The 27,922-nt window shown below is 41.9% G+C and overlaps 1 protein-coding gene across 1 annotated transcript in view; it reads right to left on the reverse strand.

Annotated features, from left to right (window-relative positions):
• COL6A5 (collagen type VI alpha 5 chain) overlaps positions 1-24,459 on the reverse strand; it is a 117,346-nt gene extending 92,887 nt beyond the window's left edge. The window contains exons 1-6 of the mRNA XM_089911160.1: positions 23,797-24,459; positions 22,297-22,887; positions 18,241-18,873; positions 12,640-13,200; positions 4,945-5,499; positions 2,298-2,873 (exon numbers count right to left, since the gene is read on the reverse strand). Coding sequence (XP_089767286.1) covers positions 2,298-2,873; positions 4,945-5,499; positions 12,640-13,200; positions 18,241-18,873; positions 22,297-22,887; positions 23,797-23,863 — 2,983 coding nt within the window. The 5' untranslated portion in view covers positions 23,864-24,459. The remainder of the gene's footprint in view (positions 1-2,297; positions 2,874-4,944; positions 5,500-12,639; positions 13,201-18,240; positions 18,874-22,296; positions 22,888-23,796) is intronic.
• Positions 24,460-27,922: the final 3,463 nt, after the last annotated feature.

Here is a 27,922-nt window from a genome sequence, read left to right on the forward strand (position 1 = left end):
TACTGGAATGTTCACCCAAGCCAAGTACCACTGTACTATTACTAGTAATCCTGTTACTATTAATGTTACCATTTTACATCTGTGTTGAAAGTTATCATTTAAAAAACCTGTTTAGCATACAATAATGGTTAATATTCATGACCACCTTGTGAGTAATTATTCTGTTTGTTAGGTAGAGAAATGGAATTCAGAGGTTAAGTAAGTTGCCTCAGAATATGCAATTACTATGCAGAGGAGCTGGTACCTAGGTCCCTTTTATCCTTAAATCCAGCACTTTTTTATATTACAAATTGTTTTAATAATATCATAACCCAAATATTAAAATTTCATGGACAAGTGTTAATAAACAGGGTACAGGGTCATCTTCCTGAAGTCCAGTGTGAAATGGTCCATAACCAAGGGATGATGCTCGGTTCCCTTCAAATGCAAAGGCTGGGATGGGGCAGCACTAAAGTGATCACTGAAGGTAACTGAGACGACGGAGCATGCATCACTGACTTCTACTGCCTGTTCTTCTTTCCTCCCTTTCTTTCACAGCTGTGCCTCCCTAATAAACTTCTTGCATCCCAAACTCCATCTCAGCATCTACCTCCAAAAAGACAGGTGTGGGAGATGAGAAGAAAGCAGTCCCCATATTCCTAGGAAAAGACTGTAGTCCTAGTAATGTACTAGATTTGGTGAGGACCCAGTGATAAACAAAAGCCCAAGCCTGCCCAAGGAGTTTGTAGTCTTGTGATGGGTACAGATAATGAAACAGCAAGTATGAGTTAAGTGCTACCACCAAGAGAAATAGAAGGTGCGGGAGTTGAGGGACACGGTGGGGACACTGCTGGGTGCCGGGTCAGGAAACTGGCAAACAAAGGCTGGATGTGACAGACAAGCTAGGTGCAGCCAAGGGAAGTGGCAGGCTTGTGGTGGGTGGAATGATGCATGCAAAGATGGAGGAATTTCAGGATGATGGGAAAGGCTATGAAATGGGGGGTAAGAGATGAGGTGGGAGATGTCAGCAGGGGCTAAGTGGATCTCAGAAGTTTAGAAACTGTAACCTGTGAGCAGATCAGTGATACAGCCCAGTGTGTATCAGAAAGATCACTCCGTGTTAAGGATGGTCTGGAAGGCAGCAGGACAGATGGCAAGGGTGGGAGTCTAGGAAAGGACCAGACAGGTGCAAGAATTGAGCTGGCCCCACTCTCTTGGGAAAAGTCATGTTTTCTTAAATACCATTATTCAGTATCTGAAACCAAGAAGCTGAATTTATTGCTGACTTAAGTAAAGTAGAGCTGTGGAGGTCAGAAGTAGTTTCACCCAGCCTAGCAAATGCTGGTCCGACACAGGATATGGGGGGAGGTTTTGTTTGGGGTTGGACTATTTCACAGAGATGAGAGTGAGTAAATGTCAGTCATAGAAACATGATTTGTGTTGGATACAAAAGTAGGCTTCAAACTGGTGGAGAGGAAGGAAAGGAGGAGGAAAGGAAAAAGAGAAGGAAGTCAGAAGAAGGGAGGGAAGAGGAAAGAAGAAAGGAAGTTAGCTGGTTGACTGATGCATCTGCCATGTCAGGAGGCCTGGGCTAATATCTGGCCAGGATTCCAGCCTTCCAAGGAGGCACACAGATCTCCTAGATGACTTGCCAGTATCTGCTGCTTTGAGGTCAGGTGGCAAATCTCACCCTTTCCTCCCTCAGATGTGATGCCTCCAGCCCCTCCTGCCCCGGGGTATCTCATGGATAAGCTTTGATCCCTTCCCTCCTGGTTCCTAGCAGCCAGTCTCTATTACCCCATTCCCGGCCTTTATCCAGAAAAGTTCACTATACCACTTGGACTTCCAATGGCCCTACAGGATGCTGAGAATCCCATTTAGAGGCCCATGGAACTTTGAAGACAAAAGTCTATCTGTTTAAACCATGAAACTCTCCACTTGAGTTTGGCCTGAAACTGATACCGAGTAGTTGCACTTGGGGCCATTAAGCAAATGGGCAGCACAGGCAGCCGTGAAATGAGGAAAGGTGAATATTGCCCTAAGAAGAGTCCTTTCTGCCAAGAAAAAGGAAACAGGGAGGCCAGATAGCAAGGACTCCTTCTGAAACCTTCTTGTATAATGTCTTCAATATGGTGACAAACGACCTTTAGACTCTTGCTTAATCAATAATGCATTTCTTTCAGAGATGAGAAAACTGGTAGCCTGAGCAGAGATATGTTCATCCTGTGACACCCAGGTAATGGGAAGCCAAGTTATCATATATTTTTTGTGTAAACTTGTATTGCTATCCCTGTAGAAACTTTAACAGCCCAACTTACCCTCTTGTGCATTGGTACACATACTATCTTGCAGAGGCAGGTAAATATCTTTCAGTTTGTTGAAATCACTGACGTGGATAGTATAGTTTTTATCCCCCGCCATAGTCTCCAGTTCTTCTTGGTCAGCCTTTCCTACACCCACTGCATAGATGATGACGCCTTTGGCTCTTAATTTTGAAGCCGCGTCACTGAGCTGATCTCGGTCATGGGATACCCCATCTGTGATGATGATCAGCATCTGTTTCACGTTTTGCTTGAGACGGCTGCCATGTTCCTCCATGAACAGGTTGTTTGCATGCTGCAGAGCCCTGGCAGTGAAGGTATTCCCTTCCGTGTCCCTGGGCCTCCTCAGATGCTCAATGATGGCTGATCTGTTTGAGTACGTATTGAGGTAGAAGAGAACCTCAGGATGATCCGAGTATCTGAGCGCTCCAAACTGAACTCTGTCCGGGCCAACATCCGATTTCTTCACCAAATGGATAGTGACATTGATCATGCTTTCTTGGTCTTGGGGCAGGATGCTGCCTGAATGGTCCAGCACAAACACAATGTCTAACTGTCTAATCCTTTTACAATCTGAAAGGAGAAGAGAGTAGGCATCACAAACTTCCTGCAGTGTGTTCTGCACAGACTAGAAGGGAAGCAAACTATGTTTGCCATGTCCCTCCCACGTGCCAGATACTGCAGTTCACTTAGTTACTGTTGCCATTTTAAAGAGAAAGAAGCTGAGGGCTTAGAGATGTAGAACTTGCCCACATCATGATTCCAAGGACACTGGCACCCTTATCTATGTAACTCTGTGATCAGATTGGTGCTCCTCATGCCTCCCGACTCTATTCTGCTAAATTTCATCAGGTCGTGCAACACCTTTTGCTAAGCAGGCTTTCAACTGGAAGGGAATGTCAGAAGGTAATTCAATGTAGTTCAGTGGCGAGACACGACCAATGTTTGCCAGACTGGCCTGTAGTTTTGAAAGGGTCAGGGGCTCAGTGGATAAACTGGGAGTTTCATCCTGCTCCTTCAGACTCCAGCTGTCTCCTCATCTTCTAGTAGATAAACTTTCCCATGTGCACCATGCCTCTTTGAATTTACATGTATTCCTTCCCCTGACTTCTCAAATTGGAACCCAGAAAAGCCCATGTAGGGGGAGAGCTAAGTCTCCTTTCACCTCACCCCAGCCCCAAGCCCTCTTCCACATTAGAAGCCAAGCAACCACTCTGGCTCAGTCTCCAAAGTGTGAGCTTGTTTCCACTCTTTTCCTTCCCTAAGTAACTTAAGCACATGTTTCCTAAAGGTTCACCCTCCACCTGCCTATCTTACCTCCAATACTTATTTCTGGCAATGAGGCCTCAAAATTTCAAGTCTCATCCACTGTGGATGAGCCCAGGCTACGTCAGAAAAACAACCCAGTGTGATTTGGTGACTAGTAATAACTCGATAAATATTTATGAATTGATCTAATGTATGAGTCAGCTAAAACTTCACCTCATGCTATAGAGAAGGTCTCCACAAACATTACATTTCTCAAAATGAAGAAAGGCTGGAAAGAGCCCTTTCGATTTCAAAGGTGGGGCCGTGGCCTTAAGGTAAGCCTTTCTTAGAATGTGTCTACAATCCCAAGGGTTTGGGAATCACTGCCATTCTTGGAGGAAGAAAAAAAATTCCAGTTAAGCTGCTCCAAGAGAAATCTTAGAGCTACTGCCTAAAGCTCAGAGTTTATATACTAAGACATGTTATTTGTTAACTTTCTGAAATTTTGAAACACATAATCCTGAAGAACGAAGTCCAGAGGAGGCCTCTGTTGCCAGAGGAACAATATACAATTACTAATGCTTTGGTTTGTTCCCTTAGTTGTATCCAAAACACAGATAACAACAGCACATGGTAGATTTAAAAGCACAGGTGCTGTTAACCTTACATGTGGATCTATAGCAAGCTCTTACTCGAGTCATTAAAATTGATGGGCTCAAACTGAAGGTTGTTCAATTCAATTTGAAAAGGATTACAGTTTGTCAGATAAAAGTGATGACTCCAAGCAATTGTTTTAAAAAAAAGTAGCAAATTAAAATTTTCCAAAGGGATAGACACACAAACAGCTGATACATGATACTTAGCTGATAGAGGGTAAGAGAATAATGTGAAGTGATGAAAATATACACTATAACTTTAAAATACAGAGGGTTTTTGTTGGGGTGATGCTGTGCTTAGGATATTGGTTTTAATTTAACTAAGAAGAAGATGAATTTGTATTTCTATTTACTGCTTAACAATGGTTATAGGTAGCCAAGAAACAATTTGGGGAATCATTTGGGATTAAAAATTGGCTCTGGAAAATCTAGGTATGCAGGTATTAAAGAGTTGGAAATTTAATGTAAAATTCTGAGACCTTCTTGGAATATATTTAAAGTCATCAAAATCAGAGTACATTTTGCCAAATTAGCTGACAAAACTGTTATTCTAGAATATGTCTTGGTATTTCGTATATATGTTCCTGAGGTCATGGGTATATTAACATAGCATAGATAAGATCAAAATTTAATATCAAAGTCCAGTTGGAGGCCAAGCCCAGTGTCCAAGTCACTGTTCACCCCACTATAAAGTCAACAGCTCACACCCTTGAGTCCTGAAGGATAACAGGGTCACTTACCATGAAGAGCACACACGCGGAAGATGAGTTTACTCTCTATTGCCTTTAGATCATCAAAGTTCTCAACTTGGAAGACCAGGCTGCCGTCCCCACTGATCTCCTCCAGCTGAGATCTATTGGCCCCGTACACTCCCACAGAGAAGATGACCACACCTTTGTCCCGAAGAGCTTTTGCAGGGTCTATCACATCATCTTGGGCTTCTCCATCAGTGATGAGGATGAGAAACTTTTTGACCATTGAACGGCCCCCCTTGGGCTCAGTGAAGTATGGATCCACAAAGGCTAGTGCACTTCCAGTCAAAGTGTTTTGGTTGATGGGAGACATTCTGTTTATTGCATCAGAAATTTCTTTTTGTGTATAGTATTTATCAAGCTGGAATTCTTCCCTATTATGATCACTGAATTGAATGACACCAACTCGGGTTTTGTCTGGGCCAATCTGAACCTTAGCTAACAGGTTTTTCATGAAGGTTTTCATTTTCCCAAAATTTTCAGATCCTATACTGCTAGAACCATCCACCAGAAACATGATATCGACCTTCATGTATTCACATCCTGCATGTAATCAAAAAGACCAGAAATAAACCAGGTTGGAATTGTCCTCAGAATGTATAAAAGACAGTAAAGCAGAAATAAATCCTTTAATCAGAAAATATCTAAAATTAACTCAAGCAACTTCCATTGCATTTGAAAATTTTATCTGCTTCTTTTGTAGAAGCCTGCTGCCTAGAACCCTAAATCAGAAATTCATTGAAGATTACCTAAGAAGTTTTAGAGAAGAAATACAACTTCAAAAGTATATATTCATTCACTCACTTATGCATATATGCATTTATTCATTCATAATTCTTGAAGTTTATGAAATAGAAAGCATCAGGCTATACATTAAGGATGCAATGGTGATCAAAAAAGAAGGACAGAGAAAAGTAAGCAATTTGGGGCACTAATATGACTAATATTCCAGGGTTTTATGTATATTCTTGAAACACAAATTTCCAGGTAATCCTTATATAGCATTATTTCCTGGGATAATTTAAAGTGATTTGAGGGGCGACCTTCAAGATGGCAGAGGAGTAAGATGTGGAGATCACCTTCCTCTCCACAAATACATCAAAAATATATCTACATGTGGAACAATTCCTATTGAATGCTGACAAAAGAAAAAAACAGAGACAAAAGAATAGGGACGGGACCTGCACCTCTGGGAGGGAGCTGTGAAGGAGGAAAAGTTTCCACACACTAGGAAGCCCCTTCACTGGCAGAGACGGGGGGTGGAAGGGGGAAGCTTTGGAGCCATGGAGGAGAGCACAGCAACAGGGGTGCAGAGGACAAATAGGAGAGATCCCCTCAAAGAGGATCAGTGCTGACCAGCACTCACCAAACTGAGAGGGTTGTCTGCTGACCCACCGGGATGGGTGGGGGCTGAGAGCTGAGGTTTCAGCTTCGGAGGTCAGATCCCAGGGAGAGGACTGGGGTTAGCTGCATGAACACAGCCTGAAGGGGGCTAGTGTGCCACAGTTAGCCGGGAGGGAGTCTGGGAAAAAGTTTGGACCTGCCTAACAGGCAAGAGATAATTGTTTTGGGGTGCATGAGGAGAGGGGATTCCTTCCCTGTCTGCCCACAGAAGGCAGAGCACCACCTAAATGAGCTCCAGAGATGGGTGCGAGCTGTAGATATCAGCTCGGACCACAGAGATGGGCATGAAATGCTAATGCTGCTGCTGCAGCCACCAAGAATCCTGTGTGCAAGCACAGGTCACTGTCCACAACCCCCCAGGAGCCTGTGCAGCCTGCCACTGCCAGGGTCCCATGACCCAGGGACAACTTCCCTGGGAGAACACATGGTGCGCCTCAGGCTGTTTCAATGTCATGGCAGCCTCTGCCACTGCAGGCTCGCCCTGCGTTCCAATTATAACTACCGTACCGCCCCCTCCCCCCAGCCTGAATCAGCCAGAGACATATGATCAGCTGCTGCTTTAACCCTGTCCTGTCTGGGTGGGAACAGATTCCTGAGGGCGACCTACACGCAGAGGTGGGGCCAAAACCAAAGCTGAACCCCAGGAGCTGTGCGAACAAAGAAGACAAAGGGAAATCTGTCCATGCAGCATCAGGAGCAGTGGATTAAATCCCCACAATCAACTTAATGTACCCTGCATCTGTGGAATATCTGAATAGACAACGAATCATCCCAAAAATGAGGCGGTGGACTTTGGGAGCAACTGTAGACTTCGGTTTGCTGTCTGCAACTGACTGGTTTCTGGTTTTTATGTTTATCTTAGTATAGTTTTCAGCACTTGTTATCATTGGTGGATTGGTTTATTGGTTTTATTTCTCTCTTCTTTTTGTTATTATTATTTTTTTATTTGAATAATTTTTAAAATTATTTTAAAAGTTTTTTTCTTTTACTTTTTCTCCCTTTTCTTCTGAGCCATGTGGCTGACAAGATCTTGGTGCTCCCGCCTGGTGTCAAGCATGGACCACTGTGGTGGCAGAGTTGAGTGCAGGACATTGGACGACCAGAGGCCTCCAGGCCCCACATAATATCAATATGCGAGAGCTCTCCCAGATATCGCCATCTCAATGGTAAGACCCAGTTCCACCCAACGGTCAGCAAGCTCCAGTGCTCGATGCCCCGTGCCAAACAACTAGCAAGACAGGAAAACAACTCCACCCATTAGCAGAGAGTCTGCCTAAAATCATACTAAGTTCACAGACACCTAAAAACACACCACTGGATGCAGCCATGACCACCAGAAAGACAGGATCCAGCCCCACCCACCAGAAGACTGGCACCAGTCCCCTCCACCGGGAAGCCTACACAAGCCACTGAACCAACCTCACCCACTGGGGACAGACACCAAAAACAACAGGAACTATGAACCTGCAGCTTGTGAAAAGGAGACCCCAAACACAGTAAGTTAAACAAAATGAGAAGACAGACAAATATGAAGCAGATGAAGGAGCAAGGTAAAAACCCACCAGACCAAACAAATGAAGAGGAAATAGGCAGTCTACCTGACAAAGAATTCAGAGTAATGATGGTAAAGATGATCCAAAATTTTAGAATTACAAGGGAGAAAATACAAGAAACATTTAAGAAGGACTTAGAAGAACTAAAGAGCAAACAAACAACGATGAATAATATAATAAATGAAAGTAAAAATTCTCTACAAGGAACCAATAGCAGAATAACTGAGGCAGAAGAATGGATAAGTGACCTGGAAGATAAAATAGTGGAAATAACTACTGCAGAGCAGAATAAAATAAAAAGAATGAAAAGAATTGAGGACAGTCTCAGAGATCTCTGGGACAACATTAAATGTACTAACATTTGAATTACAGTGGTCTCAGAAGAAGAAGAGGAAAAGAAAGTTATCTGAGAAGATAACTTGAAGAGATTATACTTGAAAACTTGAAAACTTCACTAATATGGGGGGCTTCTCTGGTGGTGCAGTGGTTGAGAGGCCACCTGCCAATGCAGGGGGCATGGGTTCGTGCCCCGGTCTGGGAAGATCCCACATGCCGCGGAGCGACTAGGCCCGTGAGCCATGGCCACTGAGCCTGCGCGTCCAGAGCCAAGGAGAAACATGCCAAGACACATATTAAGCAAGCTATCAAAAATTAAATACAAAGAAAAAATATTAAAAGCAGCAAGGGAACAGCAACAAATAACATACAAGGGAATCCCCTTAAGGTTAACAGCTAATCTTTCAGCAGAAACTCTGCAAGCCAGAAGGGAGTAGCAGGACATATTTAAAGTGATGAGAACAAAAACTACAACCAAGATTGCTCTACCCAGCAAGGATCTCATTCAGATTCGAATGGAGAAAATAAAACCTTTAGAGACAAGCAAAAGTTAAGAGAATTCAGTACCACCAAACCCTCTTGCACTGTTGGTGGAAATGTAAATTGATACAACCACTATGGAGAACAGTATGGAGGTTCCTTAAAAAACTAAAAATAGAACTACCATACCACCCAGCAATCCCACTACAGGGCATATACCCTGAGCAAACCATAATCCAAAAAGAGTCATGCACCACAATGTTCATTGCAGCTCTATTTACAATAGTCAGGACATGGAAGCAACCTAAGTGCCCATCGACAGATGAATGGATAAAGAAAACGTGGCACATATATACAATGAAATATTACTCAGCCATAAAAAGAAATGAAATTGAGTTATTTGTAGTGTGGTGGATGGACCTAGAGTCTGTCATACAGAATGAAGTAAGTCAGAAAGAGAAAAACAAATACCGTATGCTGGCACATATATATGGAATCTAAAAAAAAAAAAAGTTTCTGACTAACCTAGGGGCAGGACAGGAATAAACATGCAGACATTGAGAATGGACTTGAGGATGTTGGGAGGGGGAAGGGTAAGCTGGGAAGAAGTGAAAGAGTAGCATTGACATATATATATTACCAAATGTAAAATAGATAGCTAATGGGAATTAGCTGCCTAGCACAGGGAGATCAGCTCAGTGCTTTTTGACCAGTTGAAGGGGTGGGATAAGGAGTGTGGGAGGGAGATGCAAGAGGGAGGGGATATGGGGATATGTATATATATAGCTGATTCACTTTGTTATACAGCAGAAACTAACCCAACATTGTAAAGCAATTATACTCCAATAAAGATGTTAAAAAAATAAAGTGATTTGATAAACTCTACAAATCAATATTAGAAATTTAGGTGAAAAGCTTTTACTAGAGATAATAAGTACATTAGTAAGCACATATCCATTCAACATGGACTGTTCCTTTATTTATACATAAAATTTGTAGATACCCTACTGACTGGAAGTGGACATTTATATGCATATATATGTATCTGTACATATATACACACATAGAAGACCAATTTCTATCAGCCATAAAAAAGTGTTATTAATTCATGGTGCAGGAGTTGTGTGTGTATATCTATACATATATATGTACCATAGTATATATTTATATTACATATTCTATATATAGTGTAAATATATTTTCTTTAGCATGTATCTCCTTAGTCTTAACCCTTTTGTCTATCTGTTATCACTGCCATTCTTTTACCAGCCCCTCCCTCAATACTCACAGAATCTATCCCATAGTATTTGAAAATGTATCATCATTTTCAAATGATGATACATTTGAAAACGATGATACAGTATCAGCCATAGAAGAATTAAAAGATGCCATCTGTTTTCTAATAACTTGTATAAGGCTCACCAGAGGGTATTAAAACCATCATTTGAGATCCATGCTGCCCTGGAGCCATTTTGAAAGTTGTAAATAGGGAAGTTCCCGAAGACGTTTGTGGCCTTGGCAAAGCCCCAGCTCTGCGAAGTGTGGAAGGTTCTCTTCCATGAACACATGTCAAAAGAGGAGACTTTTACCTGTGGTTCAGTATTCACAGGATCTACCTCCTCGTCTCAATTTGTCATGGAAGCCACTCTGGCCCTCTACCATCTCCCACTCTTCCACATCAATAAAAGAGTTTCAACTAGGCAGATGGTTGCCCAGGTAAAGGCTATATTTCCCAGGCTTCCTTGAAGCTAGATGTGGCCCTGTGACTAAGTTCTTGCTAGTAGATATTGGCAGGACTGATTTGGCCACTTCTGGGACTTAACAATAAAACAATTGAGCATGGTGGGCTCCCCTGGCCCTATCTCCCTTTCCACAAATGCAGGGTAATGAACCAGCCTCTTTGCTAGACCTGGACTGCTTACTCTGGACTATTACAGAAAAGAGAAACAATATTCTATGTTGTGTAGTTTAGGGTCTTTTTGCTAGAACCACTTAACCTGCTCCTGAACCAATACACAGTGTCATTCCATCCACATGTGCTCTGAGACCAGTCAGTGGTTTCCAGGCCCTCCAGCATAGGGTCCTTAGTTTTCCTGCCTCTCTATTCACCATATTATGGCTCATTTCCTTGTCCACAGTTTGTCTCCTCCCTCAGGTGTGCCAGGGTTTTGGCACCTGAACTGCAACTACCTGATCAACAAAAAAAAGTACTGTCTTTCTTCAGATTGGTCCATGACTTTCTCCCTTGAGAAGACCTGAAGTACAATCTATTTTAGGTTTCCTGAAACCCTTTTACTTTCCTTGGCATCAACTCCAGGAAACGTCAGGGAATCTGTACTCTTACACTCATTCTAAGACATCCTGAAAACCCTACTCTACTACTGTCCATAACAGGAAGAAAAAAATCAATAAAGTTGTGATTTAGGATTTTGCTGTTAATGCTACTTATTTGCTGGTTTATTTTTCTTTGGATTTTAGTGACTCAGAAAAAATTCTAACACATTTTCACTTTTGTAAGTTCAAGTAAGTTAGAATTCTTTTCCTTTCCACATCAGTGAACACCTTGACCAACTTTTAAAATAGCCACGTTTTATGTAGCGCTTACCATGGGCTAAGCCCTCTTTTAAGTGCCCTGCATGTATTAGTACCTTTAGGCTTCACAATATGCCTACACATATGGGACAAAGGCAGGTAGACAGTAAGTAACCCATTCAAGGTCCACAGCCAATAATTGATAAATCTGGGTTGTGAACTTTGATGCTTTGACTCCATCATCCTTTATCTTAATCAGTAAGTAACATGACTCTTGGCAGACGATATTTTCAGGTGCTAATACTCGCAGTCAACACACACCCATCTTCAATTAGTAAGTGGCTATTATTATTTTTTAAAATTTTATTGAAGTATAGTTGATTAAAAATGTCATGTTAGTTTCAGGTGTACAGCACAGTGATTCAGATATATATATATATATATATATATATATATATATATATATATATATATACTTTTTCAGATTCTTTTCCCTTATAGGTTATTACAAAATATTGAGTAAAAGTCCCCTGCGCTATACAGTAGTAGGTTCTTGTTGTTTATTTTATATATAGTAGTGTGTATGTGTTAAACCTAACCTCCTAAATTATCCCTCCTCCCCTTTTCCCCTTGGTAACCATAAGTTTGTTTTCTATGTCTGTGGGTCTATTTCTGTTTTGTAAATAAGTTCATTTGTATCTTTTTTTTAGATAAGTGGCTATTACTAATAAGAGAAATAACAATCAGGTGCAGGAATTTGCACATTGTTCTTCCTTACTTCTGTTACTTAATTTTTGGTCAGAACAAAAATGCAAATACGTGTTTCTGTTATAAATAAAAATAAGCAAGGGTTACATATGTCCTAGGTGTGCATTCATAATAGAGAAATAATGGTTGGTGTTTATTATGCTAAACCTATACAGATACTCTGATGTAGGTATTATCCTCATTTTCCAGACAAGGAAGTTCAAGGTTCAAGCAGTGAAGTGAATTGAACCCTAATCTACTTAAAGCCAGCGCCCATTTTCTTTCCACTGTCTTCATCTGCCTGGATTAGTGTGTACACACACACTAACACACACATACACAAATATAAGTTTCTTATCCTCCACAGCAGTGGGCTTTGTCAAAGCAACAACATTCTTAGCAACCTTCACACTTATGGCTTTCGAGATGGCCTTAGGGCAGCTCTCTATATAGGGGTTCTCCAACCTTGGCAATTGGCTTAAAATGAGGGGCTGAATCCCTCCACAGTTATAAAGGAAGTTAGCAAAATGTGAGCCAGACAACTGGTCACGTCATTCCTTGTTCCGGCCTATTAAGTCTGCCTGAAGCAACCAACGAAGTACAGAGAATAAAGCCTTTTACTTTTGCTTACCTTTCTCAGTGCAGATGCTGCGAACAACTTCATTTTTGATTCTTTTTAAAGAATCAAAGTTCTGCCCAAAGTTAACCCTTTCCTCTGCCCCAGCAATTTGTTGCAGTTGTGTTCTGTTAGCCTCACCAATGCCGACCACGTGGATGGTGATGTGTTCAGCCCTTAGTCTCTCAGCAGGTTCCAGGACACCATCCGTGAACTTCCCATCAGTCAACACAATGAGGTAACAGGGTACCTCATTCATCCTCTGCTTCCTTCCCTTCCTTATTAGTGGCAGAATGAAATCCAGGGCTGCCCCAGTAAGAGTTCTGCCTCCAAGTTGCTTGATGTTAGAAACAGCCTTTCTTAATGTCACATCATTAGGATAGTCATTGATATCAAATTCCACTTCCTTCTTGTGGGAATACTGCACAGCTCCAACTCGGACTTTGTCTGGGCCGATGCTAAACATCTCTATCACCGCCAGCATAAATTCCTTGATTTGCTCAAAGTGTTTATTCTGAATGCTGCTTGAGCCATCAATGAGGAAATAGAGATCAGCTTCTTTTGTATCTACACAGCCTGAAGAAAAATGGAAAGCAGAAATTGCATTCTCTGTTAACTATAGAGAATCTGGAGAGAACATTGCAGGAGGGTTTGGAGAGGAGGATGAGACTGCGAAGGTTCTAAAGAATGAGAACACTTCAGGTTTGCACGGAGCCTGGACACTTCGCTGCGCACATTCATACCCATTTTCTCCTTTGAAATTTACCACAACCTTCTGAGGAAATTGAAACTGAATGAGGCCTAGTGGTTTGTCTGAGGTCACACAGCCAGTGAATTAAAGAGTAAGGACAAGATTCCCAAGTCTCCAGGCTTTTAGTTACAATCGTTTTTCTCGTATTGACACCTAGCTTTTTAGTTTATGCCTTAACATTTCCTGAGAAATGACCTTCTGTTCTTACTTCCCCAATAACCTCTTCTGTCCAGAACAACTAGAATATTGTATTTAAAACTAGAACCAGATCATATTACTCTTCTGCTTAAACGATTTATCATTGTATTTAGAATTTAAAAATGAAAAATCAGCTGATCTTTCCCCCTTCTTTTCTCTCTGACCCTATTTCCAGCAATTCTTCATCTTCCTCACTGTGTTCCAGCGACACTGGGCTTCTACTGTACTCTAAATGTGCCCCAGGGCTTTTGCACCTATCCTCTTTCCTGGAATATTTTTCCCCCAAAATCTTCATGGCTGGTTCCTTCTCACCTCCTGGACATGCCAATTCAAATGTCGGCTCTTTAGAAGGGCTTCCCTTCCAGCTAAAGCACATCAATCATTGTCTATTCTATTAACCTATTTTCCTTATGATGCCCATTACTTTCTGAAATTACCTATTCATTTGTTCATGAGCACAGCCTGTCTCCTGTCACAGAATGTCAGCTCCATGAGGGTGAGACTTTGCCTAGTTTTCTGCTTCTGCCCGGTAGGCCTGGTATATCACAGGATTTCAACAGAAAATTGTAAATAAAGGAGCTCTAAATGTTCCTTCCTTTGTTGAGCAGCTTCTCTGAAAAAGTGCTTTAACTTTCCTAATAGTCTATTTACAACTCTATTTAACCATTTTTGAAATTGGGTAGAAGGAAAAGCATACCTTTAAAATTTATTTATGTGCACAATTACCTGGTTGAGTATGTGAAAAGGTCTTTAAAATACAACACAATTTAGTCATTTCAGAAATATTTTCTTTCTTGATAGCTTGTTGGCAATATATGGCTATTGACACTACTTCAGGCTATGAAGAGTTGGTCCTTAAGAAATCAGAAATACTGGAAATAAGCTTGACCCTGAGAATTAAACTATAAAATCTACATATAAAGTATTAGGGCAGGGACTACCCTGGTGGCACAGTGGTTAAGAATCTGCCTGTCAATGCAGGGGACACGGGTTCGAGCCCTGGTCCGGGAAGATCCCACATGCCGCTAAGCAGCTAAGCCCGTGCGCCACAACTACTGAGCCTGCACTCTAGAGCTCACGAGCCACAATTACTGAAGCCTGTGCACCTAGAGCCTGTGCTCCACAGCAAGAGAAGCCACTGCAATGAGAAGCCCATGCACCACAACGAAGAGTAGCCCCCGCTTCCTGCAACTAGAGAAACCCCAAAGAGCCAACACAGCCAAAAATAAATAAATAAATTTATTTTTTAAAAAAGTATTAGGGCAAAGGTAAGCAGTTATCTGTAAAAGACAGGGGTGATGCCAGGCCACAAAAACTTGACAGCAACCAGAATGAATTGACTTATATATGTAATAAAGAAGAATGGTGGTCAGTAATGTGGAAGAGAAAAATTCGAGTCCGGGGGTAACCATGGCAATACCCATCCAACTCTGCCTGGGGCTGTGAGTCACATGTTGCTATTAAAATGTGAACTTAAACTGATTAAAATTAAATAAAATTTAAAAGTCAGCTCCTCAGTTGCAAAAGCCACATTTCAGGTGCTTAAAAGTCCCATGTGGCTAGTGGCTATTATATTGGACAGTGTAATTACAGAATATATCCATCTAAAAAGTTCAAGTGGACAGGGTTGAAGAGAAATGTGTCTCCTGGCACAAGGCCTCACCTGCAGTTATACAGAGAGATAGACAGAGATGTAGATCTATATATTTGATTTTAAAATAGTCATTCCCCTGATTAAATACCACTAGACATTTCAGTCATAAAACTAACTCCCTTGCTCTGATTCCACATCATCCAGCAGTCTTTTGATCACATTTTAGCTTCTGACTTGTCTATATGTCTACAGGGAGAGACTATGTTGCTCAGAGGACATGAATGTCTAGGTCCCTGGGCACTAATAGTTCCATTGCAGAGATAATCGTCAATCTTTTTTTATCATAGCCTCTTGGTTTGGTTAATGTGAGTCTTTCCTTGCTTTAATGAAGTTCTATTTAATAAATTGAATACCTAGTGGTGCCGAAGGTGGTGGATACAGCAAGGACTAAGTCAGTAGAGATTGGTTCTCTGTGTCTGACCGTTCTGAAACTACAAACCTGGCCACCCCACTGTAGACCATGGCAAATTCACTGAGGCAGTGGTTCTCAGATATTGCTAGAGTGAGTTTGCTGGGGAGCTTTCTAAAATCCAGGTGGCCTAGGCCCTACTCGCAGAGACTGAGTCATTGGGTTGGGCCACTGAATTATTAGTAAGCTCCTCAGGAAGTCCTGATAAATTTACAGCAGACACTTTTGGTGTTCTGCCTGTATCCCCTCAAATCCTTTACCATTTTTGTGTAACAAGTTCCCAGCACTTTCATTCCAATAGCTAGCACCAGTGTCTGTGGGTGGGTGGGCTGCTCTCGGGTTGTTGAAACCCTTTTTGCTTGGTATTAAACCAGAGGTGTCTGGAAATGTACATTCCCTTCTGTGTGCTGGAATATAAATTCTCCAGTTACGTTGACCCCTGTCTAGGACAAATCTAAGGTTTAACCCACACTGTCTCTCAAATGGTCCTGTGGAATTGACCCTCCATGGAACTTATCATGGGGCTTATCATCCTGTCCTTCCTGGTCCCATATCCTCCCTTCTCTACCAATCTCCAGTTTTTCCTGGGTATATTTTTAATATATCAGTTACACATGAATCCTTATCTGACATCTATATCTGAGGAACTCAATCTAAGTCAGGTACCAGTATTAGAGAGCCACTGAATTAATAAGAAGGCACTTACTGAGGCCTTATGGAAGATAAGGATGGCCCTTGTCCTAGCCTTGGTCCCACATCTTCCCATTTAGAAATTCTGTAATGACAATAATAATTTTTTGTCACATAATTTCAAACTCCCTGAGAGAGACCGCGCTACACATCCCTCCTATGCCCTAAAAGTTGCTACTAGACCAAGGCAGCTGCCACTCTGAGAGACTCCTCTCTGTATCACTCAGGAGGTAATAGGGGACTGGTTTCTTGCTGCTGCCTTGTAATGCATATATGCAAGAGGAAATCAAGGGCTGGCCCAGGATTGCATCCTTAAACTTTCCATCGGCTAATCTGAATTTAAAATTAGTCTTTAACATCATTGGAGGATTCTTTTCCATGTGAGTGCTGCCAAATTTGAGTTCCTATTGTTTGGAAGCATTTTATCTGCAGGGAAATGTCAGCAGATATCTCAGAATTAGATAAGCTCGAAGTCACATCAAGTATCTTCTGGCAATATGTCCTGGTATCTTTGAAAAGAACTTGGTAAAACTATAGCAGATTCGGTTGTGTATAAAGATATAAGTACGATGATGATCCCTGCAAAACTTTTATAAGAGCGAAACATTGGCAATGACTTCTATATCCAACAATTTAGGATATGTTAAACAAATTATGTTATATCCATAGGACGGAATATTATTCCCAACCTAAAAAGAATATTGCCAAAAAAATTTAAGGAGATGGACAAAAGTTCATGTTATAAGGTTGATAGAAAAGTGAATAAGGCATATCATACCGGTTATCCCCAATATCCATTCTCTTTTCTACACTAATTTAGTCCCCAATATTTGCCTAGGTACTTGGCTGCCCCAAGTAAAGACTACATTTCCTAGTTCTCATTTTTACAATGAAGAGTGACATGTGACTAAGTTCTGGCCAATAGGATGTAAGCAAAGATGGCGAGTGTAATTCCTGGGAATATCCTTGAAGAAAAAGAGGGGGAAACCTGCCTTTTCCTTCTCTTTTATAATTCTTGTTGCTAGATGTGAATGTAATGCCAGGAGCAGTTATCTTGGATTATAATGCTGGGAATAGAGACCACAAAGAGCAGAAAAATAACTTAGAAAGAGACAGGGTCCCTGACACGGTGTTGTACTACCCAGCTCCTTATACCTACCTTAGGACTTATTTGTGAAACAGAAAAAAAAATAGTTTTATCCTATTGAAATCATTGTTATTTTTTCTTTTGTTAGTCACACTCAGAAGTAATTGTAACTGATACAAGTTACCCAACAGTGTGCTCCTGCATTGTCTAATATGACAGCCATCAGCATATAGCTATTAAAATAAAAATTAAATTAAATTAAAATTAAAACACAGTTCTTCAGTTCCATTAGCCTCATTCCAAGTGCTCAATAGCCAAGATTGGCTAGTGGTCTCCTTATCGAACAGTGAAGATAAAGAACATTTCTATCATTACAGAAAATTCTGTTTGACAGCACTGATACACATAATGTTACATCTTTTTTAAGAAATGTGTATGCATGTGTTTGTGTGTACATGAGTGTAGAGACAGAGAATAGACTAAAAGATAAGAGAAATAAATGATAAGAATGGCTTTATCTGAAAGATAAGATCACAGGTGATTTTATTTTCTTTATGTTCATCAACACTATCAAATTATTTTATAATTAACATTTTGTATATTTTATTGAGGTATGATTTACGTGCTTAAAACATTCATCCACTGCAATCATTCAATGATTTTTAGGAAATTCACAAAGTTGTGCAACCATCACCAAAATCTAGTTTTAGAGCATTTTCATAACTCCTAAAGTTCCCTTACCCAATTACAAGTCCTCACTCCTGCCCCAGCCCTAGACAACTGCTCATATTACTTTTATACTATGAAAAGGATTTTTAAAGACATACCAGTTTTATCAAGTTCCATTTGTTCAGCATGAGTTGAAATTTGGGACCATATTTCATTCTGGAGCTTTTTCAAGAACTTCTTACTGTAAATTTCCAAGTCTGCATGGGACTTCATCATGGAGATGGTCTGTTCTGGAGGGTAAGACGCTATTTCTTCTAACTGGGTCTTGTTGGCCCCTTGGATGCCCATGGCAAACACAGTTACATCCTCCAGGCGGAGATTCAGTGCAGCCTCACGCACCTTGTCATCTGATGGTCTGTCAGTGACCAGGACTGCAATCTGGGGCACTCCCTGTGCCCTTCTGCTGCCACTTGATGCTGAGAAGCCTTCTCTCCTCATCTTCTCAATGGCAGCACCAGCATTGGATTTCCCAGCCCGCAGAGAAAGCTTCTGGATTTGCTTCTGAAATTCAGATTGGGTTGTGCTTGAGCTCAGAGGAGAAAAAGTCTGAACTCTGTCACTGTAACTCATAAGACCAAGCCGCAGGCATTTGTCTTTCACATCCATGGAGGAGGTGATATTCTTCAGGAAGTTCTGCAGGTTCCTTAGATTCTGTTTGGTCCCAACAGACTCATCCACCAGGAACATGAGGTCGGCAAGCGAATCTTTCTGACAGGCCCTGGGGAAGGGGACTATGGAGGGAGAAAAAGTAGGAATGTTAGTACACACCTCTGGCCCAGAATGAGAAAGGCACTCTACAGATTGTCAGAAGGCATTAGTGAAAATAGAGGCAGTCATGATGGATGCAGTTAGCATTTTTTTTAGTGAAAAAAGGATAAAAATTCTCAGCAAAATTTACATTGGCCATTGACTTCAGAGGATTTGCAATGCTCTTCCCTCTGTCTGAAGAATGCTTATTATGATTTTCCTACCACATCTCATCAGCATGTTCTTCATGAGCACCATCACCACCAGTATGACTACCACCACCACTACTACCACCAACAGCAACCACCTCCACCACCTCCACCATCACCACCACTACCACCTCTACCTCCACCTCCACTACTACTTCCACCTGCACCACCTCTACCACCACCTCTGCCACCACCATGGTCTTCATGACCACCATCACCACCAGTATGACTACCACCACCGCCTCCACCACCACCACCACCTCTACCACCACTACCCCTCATTTCCAGCAACTCCACCACCTGAACTTCCAACACTATAACCACCACCACCTCCAAGTCCACCACTACCAGTATGAACCACCACCACCACTTTCAAATACTGAAATATAGGCATAAATTAGTAGAAATATACCTGAGTTCAGGGAGCTCACATTCTATGGGGAGGACAGATAAATAAATTATGCTATTTCAGACCATAATAAATGCTAACAAGGAAATAAAATAGGTGAATCAATTGAGTTACCCTATGTTGGGGATGTGGGATGAGAACTAATTGATCTGAGACATAAAAAGTCAGGGAAGACCTCTCTGAAAGGATTACATTTGGGTTGAGAAAGATGAAGAGAAAGATTGACCTACACATTGTGTGAAAGGAAGAAGAATTCTGGCAGAAAGAAAAGCGAGAAATAGAAACAAGCAAAAGCCCAGAGTAGCCAGAGCCAATGAGTGAGGGGAACAATGATGGATGACGTCAGAGGGAAGTAGGGCCCAATCATATGGGGCTCAGATGATCTTATTTAAATCTTTTAAATATCACCCTAGTTCCTGAGGGGAGATAATGAATTCATTAAAAAACAATTGCCCTAGTCCAGGAAAGAGATAATGGTTCTTGGACAAGAATAAAGCAGGTAAGACAGAACAACAAGAGTAGTTTTGATACATGAATTAGAGACAGAACAGAGAGGACTTGATGATAAATTAGATATGAGTATTGGGAGACAAAAAGGAAGTGGTGAAAACTCCTGGGTTTTTGGCCTGAACAACTGAGTGGATACTGGTGGTATCTTTTTCCAAGATAGGGGAGATAGTGGGAAGAACAGGTTGGAGGGAGAAGTCAAGAGCTCCATTTCAGACACGCTAAGTTTGGGATACTATTGAAGATGCCAGGTAAGCAGTTGGTTGTATAAATCTGGAATCCACAGGAGAGTATACCACATGCACAGAATGCCCACTCCAGGAACAGGTGGAGGAGCCAAAACTGTGGGGGGTGTAGCCAAGAGATAAGCTCAATCTTGTCAAGAACTATCCACAGGATTGTGAGCTCTAGAAGCCAGAAGGCATGCCTTACTTATCTCTATCTCTCCAGTACCTGGTGCCTGGTGGGAGCTCAGAAATACTTGTGGAAGTATAATAATTCTCATAAATCTACCAATGTACTCTGAACCTCACATAGTTGGCTAAAACAAACTTACAGCATGGCCCACTCAACTCAGTATTTATTTGCAAAGAGCTATTACTATTAATGACAGTAAACTGCCAAAATCCATACAAGTCATCTCACCCATATTGTAAGGTAGATATTAATATCCTCACTTTATAGGTAAGGAAACTGAGGCTCAGAGGTTAAGTAACTTACTCAAGGTCTTTAGCAGCCAAGCCAGGGTTTGAACCCAGGCTCCAAAGCCCTTACTCTTAACCTCTAAAGGCAAGGATAGGGTCTTGACAAACAAAACCTTGTTGTACTGTATACTACTGTGAAATAAATTAGGAAGAGTGAGAGAAACACAGATCAGTACACAAAGTCTTCTAAGAAGGTGGTAAAGTCCTATGGTCTTGGAGAGCTCAGGCTACCTACAGTGTTGTAAGATTTCCAAGGTCCCCAGGGTGAGGGGTCACAGGAAAGTTTTTTTCTCTGGGAAGAGAAGCACATGTGCTGTAAGAACTTGTTATTTCCCCCAAGGCAGGAAGAGTGAGGGATGGGAAGAGTGGAGGTAAAAGTACTCCCTGATGCTTCAGGGGCAGCACTAACTGTGACAGAGACTTCTAGATACTTACCCAAACCCATTTCCTCTTCTTGCTCATAGGCCTAGACCTGATTTCTCAGCCTCACCTGCAATTAGGTGTGGCCATGGGACTAAGATCTGGCTAATGAAATGTGAGCAGAAGTAGTGTGTGTCTCTTCCAAGCTTAGCCCATAAAACCACATCTTGAGTGATGTTCCATCTTTTTTCCCTTCCACCAGCTCTATACCAATTCCCAAGGCACCTTGAAAGTAATATTTGAAAATGAAAGAGCCACCACCAACATAATTATCTAAATAGAAGGAAGACAACTTGAACACTGGCCCTATAGCATTACAAGGGAAATAAATAAACTTCTTATGATTCAGGAAGTCTATTTGTTATTAAGGCCTAGGCTGGTCTGACTGCAAAATCAACCCATAGTGATAGCCAAGGAATTGGTGAATGATAGAGCAGGAAAAAATTTCAAGATCATTCCAACTCTCATATCTTACAAAGGAGGATGCTGATGCAAGGCTCAGAGAGATGAAATCACTTCCTCAAGTTCACAGTCAGCTAGTGGTATTGTCTGGACCTCTTGACCTGTGGTCAGGGCACTTTGTACCAAACCAGGTGGCTTCCTCAAGTCTTAGAACTAGATAGCACCCACTCAGAATAGCCCCTCATCAACAATAGAGCACAGAGGCACCCAGGAAGATCTATTTTGCTGGGGGCTCTTTCTACATCACTCTGGAGACAGTGGCTGGGGCCCCTCATTAGTGCAGCACACTTACTGGGCACCTCCCATGACTGTGTACTGGCCTGTTTAGTCTGTTCATCAACAGTGCATGTGTAGCTTCCTGTCTCACTTTACCCTTTCTTTACTAATGCTTTCTAGGATTACCTCCCACATAAACTACTTGTACTCAAGGGTCTTCTGTTTCAGGTCTTCATGGAGAACCTGCTTAAGACATAAATAAAGCATTTTTCAAATGAGAAGCTGTAAGTCATGGGGGTAAAAGTAGCCCTCTTTTCACCTAGGGGATCAAGACTGAAAGTTGACGAGAAGGAGGTCTTCTGCATTTCCACATGAAATACTGAGATTTCTGGTGAGTGGCACCATAGAGATAATAGGAGATGGCTCTCTGGACCAGATTACATGGGGATGGGACACCTCTTCAACTAAGGGATTCCTTACCTACTGTATGAGAGTGGGCTGCTACCTCCTTGTACTGAGCTGCATCCTTGAGAATCTGCGTCATGTTTTGGGAGAACATGCTGAGATCTTGGACCGTCTGGAAGCTGTAGTGGAACTGGCCTGTGGCCATGGCCTTCAGAGTTTCCTCAGGTGTCCCCTGCAGCCCCACTGAGATGATCCTCACCCCGTCACTGCGCAGCGCCTTGGAGGCCTCTTCCACGGCATCCTCGGACTCGGCTGAAGCCAAGACCACCAGGATCGGAGGAAACTGTCTCCTGTCCCTCCCGTTTGAGAAGTAGGTCGTGTGCACCTCCCGGAGAGCATTCCCAATCCGCAGGGAACCGCCCAGGAACCTGAAGTTCTTCTTGAGGTGGTTCAACATGGGGCCTCTGCTCTTGAAGGTGCTGAGCTGGAATTCTCTGTGGAGCACGTTGCTGTACTGGGCCAGGCCCACACGGTACTTGTGGGCCTCTATGGGGAGGCTGCTGATCATCTTGTTGATGAACGTCTTCACAAATGGGAAGGATTTAATTCCCAGGTAGTTGGAGCTATCCACCAGAAATACCACGTCAGCATACTCAGGGCCTGGCCCTATCAAAATAAAATGACAACAAACCCTTTGGGTCAAGAGGGACAGTTTGTATACCCGCCTATCAGTCAGTCATCAGCTGCAGACTTCTCCCAAGAACTGGAGAGAAGGAGTGGAGGGTTACGGGTAAGGTGGCTCTGGGAAAGCCAAGGGAAAATGTCCTGAGAAAGTGGGGTACAGCCATGAGCTATTACCATTGCAGGCAATATTCACAGCAGCTGGGAGTGGAGGAGTGTGTACCTGCCTCATAAAGAGAGTCTGGACAAGGGGAGGCACCAGGAGCATTGACTTTAGCAGTCATGGTCAGCCACCTCCATCCACCCAGTTAGTGATCTACTGGTAAATGTTTAACTAAGCAGGACATTTCTTTCAAAATGACCCTGAAATTCACTAGGAAGTCCTAGGGTAGTACAGTGCAGGGTTAAAAATACTTCTTTGAATGATGTTTTCAGTAATTACAGAAAAACCTAGGTTTCATATTCCATATATGCATATATGGAATATGAAAGCTTTTATATTACTTATTATATATATATATATAAAATTTCCTCTGTGGTGTTCCTTTTATCATTTTCTTTCATTTATTAAAGCCAAGGTGCAAACTGACCCACAAAACATATGGGTTGACTCTATTCATACAGACATGGAACATCAGGACTTCAGCAAATCAATGAATAATTAAAGTTTTTCTAGCCAGGTGTAGCATAATTCATGCATTTTGCCCATGGCTTTCCATCATCTTCGAGAGCTTAAATTTGCTTGATAGAATATATTGCCAACTACAAATAAATGCTGTCTGCTTTGATTTTTTTAGTAAAGAAATTCCTTGTTTCTATTTATTAAAATAAAGATTTGTTGAGACATAAAATATTTATTTTCCTAATAATAATAAGCATAAAATGTACTGGTACCTGGGCTCTGATATGTCAGTGTTTCAGTCCAAAGGATGAGAACAAATGCAATTAACACGATCTTCATTTTGTTAGTGACGTTTTCTTGCTTTTACTCTGTAAAAAATGTTATTTACAATATTAAAAAATATCATTGTCTAACAAGAAATAACTACTGGGAAAGTTGGTTTAGAGCACAATACACTGTAAACACTGTACTTGTCAATAATGCCAGTAGTGTTTAAAACATTCATCAAGAGTTTGAGTATTTGTTGACAATAGATAATGCTAATGTTTGCTGAGTCCTTGCCATGGCTCAGATACTTTTCTCAGTGCTTTTTAAGCATTATCTTATTTAACCCTCACAACCATCTTACTGGAAGGTACAACTACTATACCCATGTGACAGATAAGGAAACAGGCACAGGTGACTTGGTAAGTGATGGATCCATCATCCTAACCCAGACAAGGTGATCACAGAGCCCAAGCTCTTAACCACTGTGCCATGAGGTTTATACAAAATCTTTGGACTCAGAACTTATGTAGTCACTACTTTTAACCATCTATTTTCATGTCAACAATGACTATTTTATATGTTCACAACCTGGCTCAAAAATCCAAAAGCTACCCATGTTTCTTTCTTCATTAAACCCTTGTAAGAACTGTTCCCTCATTTCTGGTTATACTCAGTTTTATAAATTACTTTAACTTCAGTATTTCTCTCCATGAGCACACAATCAGAAATCTTCATGGGAATTTACAATCTTACAGAAATTCCACCAAGTCAAAGTTGTTCTCTATTAATAGGGAAATAGATAAAATAACCAATACTCAAAAAGAGAGATTCCTTCAATGAGATACCAAAGGTATAAGGACTGGATTTTATTCTAGAGGTGACCTTTCCAGCGGTTACTTTGAAATTTCTAATCATGTGGGAAGACTGAGGGAATCACTGGAAACTAGATTTGGAAGTCACCCTATAGATCATTTAGACTAAACCCTTATTTTGCTAAGGAAGAAATCAAGGATCCTCAGTAGTTATTGGCTGAATCATGTTAGCGATGACTTTCAGATCTATACTCATCATATTCTAATATATCATATATTTTACTTATTCATTAATTTTATTATTGAGATATAATTCACATTCTACAAAATTTACCCTTTAAAGTGGACAATTCAATGTGTTTTAGTATATTAATAGTATTTGCATCCCAGCAGCAGTGATTTTAGGAAGTTCATTCTACCACAAGGACACTGGTACTAGTTGCTGCCATTTTAGATTCCTCCGTCTAACCTATTAGTGCCAGGGGACTTACCCATTCACCAGACAGTCAACACCAGGCCCAGGCACAGAGGCCCTGCAGCCAGCCACCTGTGACCGGCCTCTATCCACCAGCAGGCCGGCACCAGCCTCTGGACACCATAGGCTCCACAAGTAGCCACTGGGGATCCAGCCCTGCCCAAAAGCATGAGGCAGAGCCTGGCAACCAACTGGCCTGGAGTCCAGCCCTTCTTACCAGTGTGGCCAGTAGTAAGCCCCACCACAACAGAAAGACACATGCAGCCCACATAGGGGGCACCCATAGAGCACATAGCTCTGGTGACCAGAAGGAAGTGTGCTGCTGGGCCCCATAAGACATCTCCTACATAAGACCACTCCTCCAATATCAAAAATGTAACTTACCTACCTAATATATAGAAATAAAGACACAGAATTAAGCAAAATAAATGACAGAAAAATATGTTCCAAATGAAGGAACAAGATAAAACCCCAGAAGAAGAACTAAGTGAAGAGACATAAGCAGTCTACTTGATAAAGAGTTCAAGGTAATGATCATAAAGATGCTCAATGAACTCACAGGAAGAATGAATGAACACAGCAAGAATTTTAACAAAGAATTAGAAAATGTAAAGAAGAACCAAAGAGAAGAATAAAATAACTGAAATAAAAAATACACTAAAAGGAATCAACAGTAGATATGATCTTCCAGAGGAACAGATCAGCAAATTGGAAGACAGTGGTGGAAATCACACAAGCTGAAAAGAAAGAAGAAAAAAGAATTTTTAAAAAATGAGGCTAGTTTTAGGGATCTCTGTGATAACATCACACATACTAATATTTGTATCATAGAAGTTCCAAAGGAAAAGAGAGGGAGAAAGGGACAGATAACTTATTTGAATAAATAATAGCTGAAAACTTCCCTAACCTAGGAAAGGAAACAGACAAACAGATCTTGGAAGCACAGAGAGTCTAAAACTAGATGAACCCAAAGAGATCCACACAAAGACACATTGTAATTGAAATTGCAAAAATTAAAGATAAAGAGAGAATATTAAAAGAAGCAAGGAAAAACCAGTTAGTTACATACAAAGGAACTCCCATAGACTCTCAGCTGACTTTTCAGCAGAAACTATGCAAACCACAAGGGAGTGGCACAATATATTTAAAGTGATGAAAGAAAAAACCTACAACCAAGAACACTCTACCTGGCAAGGCTATAATTAAGATTTGAATGACAGATCAAGAGTTTTGCAGATAAGTGAAAGCTAAAACAGTTCAGCACCTCTAAAACTGCTTTACAAGAAGTGTTAAAGGGACATCTCGAAGTATCAATAGAAAAGAAAATACCACAACTAGAAACATAAAAATTACAAAAGGAAAAAATCTCATTGTAAAGGCAAATATACAGTAAAGGTAATAGATCAACCACTTATGAAGCTAGTAGGAAGGTTAAAAGACAAAAGTAATAAATTTATTTATATCCACAATAAGTAGGTAAGGGATACACAAAACAAAAAGATGTAAAATATGATGTCAAAACATTTAATGTGGGGGCTTCCAGGAAGACGGCGGAAGAGTAAGATGCGGAGATCACCTTCCTCCCCACAGATACACCAGAAATACATCTACACATGGAACAACTCCTACACAACACCTCCTGAACGCTGGCAGAAGACTTCAGACCTCCCAAAAGGCAAGAAACCCCCCCACGTACCTGGGTACGGCAAAAGAAAAAAGAATAAACACAGACAAAAGGATAGGGACGGGACCTGCACCAGTGGGAGGGAGCTGTGAAGGAGGAAAGGTTTCCACACACTAGGAAACCCCTTCGCGGGCGGCGACTGTGGGTGGCGGAGGGGAAAGCTTCGGAGTTGCGGGGGAGAGCACAGCAACAGGGTTGCGGAGGGCAAAGCAGAGAGATTCCCACACAGAGGATCAAGGCCGACCGGCACTCACCAGTCGGAGAGGCTTGTCTGCTCACCCGCCGGGGCGGGCAGGGCTGGGAGTTGAGGCTTGGGCTTCGGTCGGAGCGCCGGGAGAGGACTGGGGTTGGCAGTGTGAACACAGCGTGCAGGGGGTTAGTGCGCCATGGCTAGCCGGGAGGGAGTCCAGGGAAAAGTCTAGAGCTGCTGAAGAGGCAAGCGACTTTTTCTTCCCTCTTTGTTTCCTGGTGCGTGAGGAGAGGGGATTAAGAGCACTGCTTAAAGGAGCTCCAGAGACGGGCGCGAGCCGTGGCTAAAAGCTCAAACCCCAGAGATGAGCATGAGACGCTAAGGCTGCTGCTGCTGCCACCAAGAAGCCTGAGTGTGAGCACAGGTCACTATCCACACCCGCTTCTGGGGAGCCTGTGCAGCCCGCCACTGCCAGGTTCCCGGGATCCAGGGACAACTTTCCCGGGAGAACGCACGGCGGGCCTCAGGCTGGTGCAACGTCATGCTGGCCTCTGCCGCCGCAGGCCCGCCCCGCACGCAGTGCCCCTCCTTCCCCCCCACCCCGCCTGAGTGCACCAGAGCCCCAGAATCAGTGGCTCCTTTAACCCCGTCCTGTCTCAGCAAAAAACAGACGCCCTCCAGCGACCTACACGCAGAGGCAAAGCCAAATCCAAAGCTGAGCCCCTGTGAGCTGTGAGAACAAAGAAGAGAAAGGGAAATCTCTCCCAGCAGCCTCAGAAGCAGCGGATTAAAGCTCCACAATCAACTTGATATACCCTGCATCTGTGGAATACATGAATAGACAACGAATCATCCCAAATTGAGGAGGTGATCTCTGAGAGCAAGATCTATGATTTTTTCCCCTTTTCCTCTTTTTGTGAATGTGTATGTGTATGCTTCTGTGTGAGATCTTGTCTGTATAGTTTTGCTT

This window comes from Delphinapterus leucas, chromosome 4 (genome assembly GCF_059928025.1).
Source record: "Delphinapterus leucas isolate spDelLeu-1000000601 "Yukka" chromosome 4, BTC_Dleu_Yukka2, whole genome shotgun sequence".
NCBI classification, from domain to species: Eukaryota; Metazoa; Chordata; class Mammalia; order Artiodactyla; family Monodontidae; genus Delphinapterus; species Delphinapterus leucas.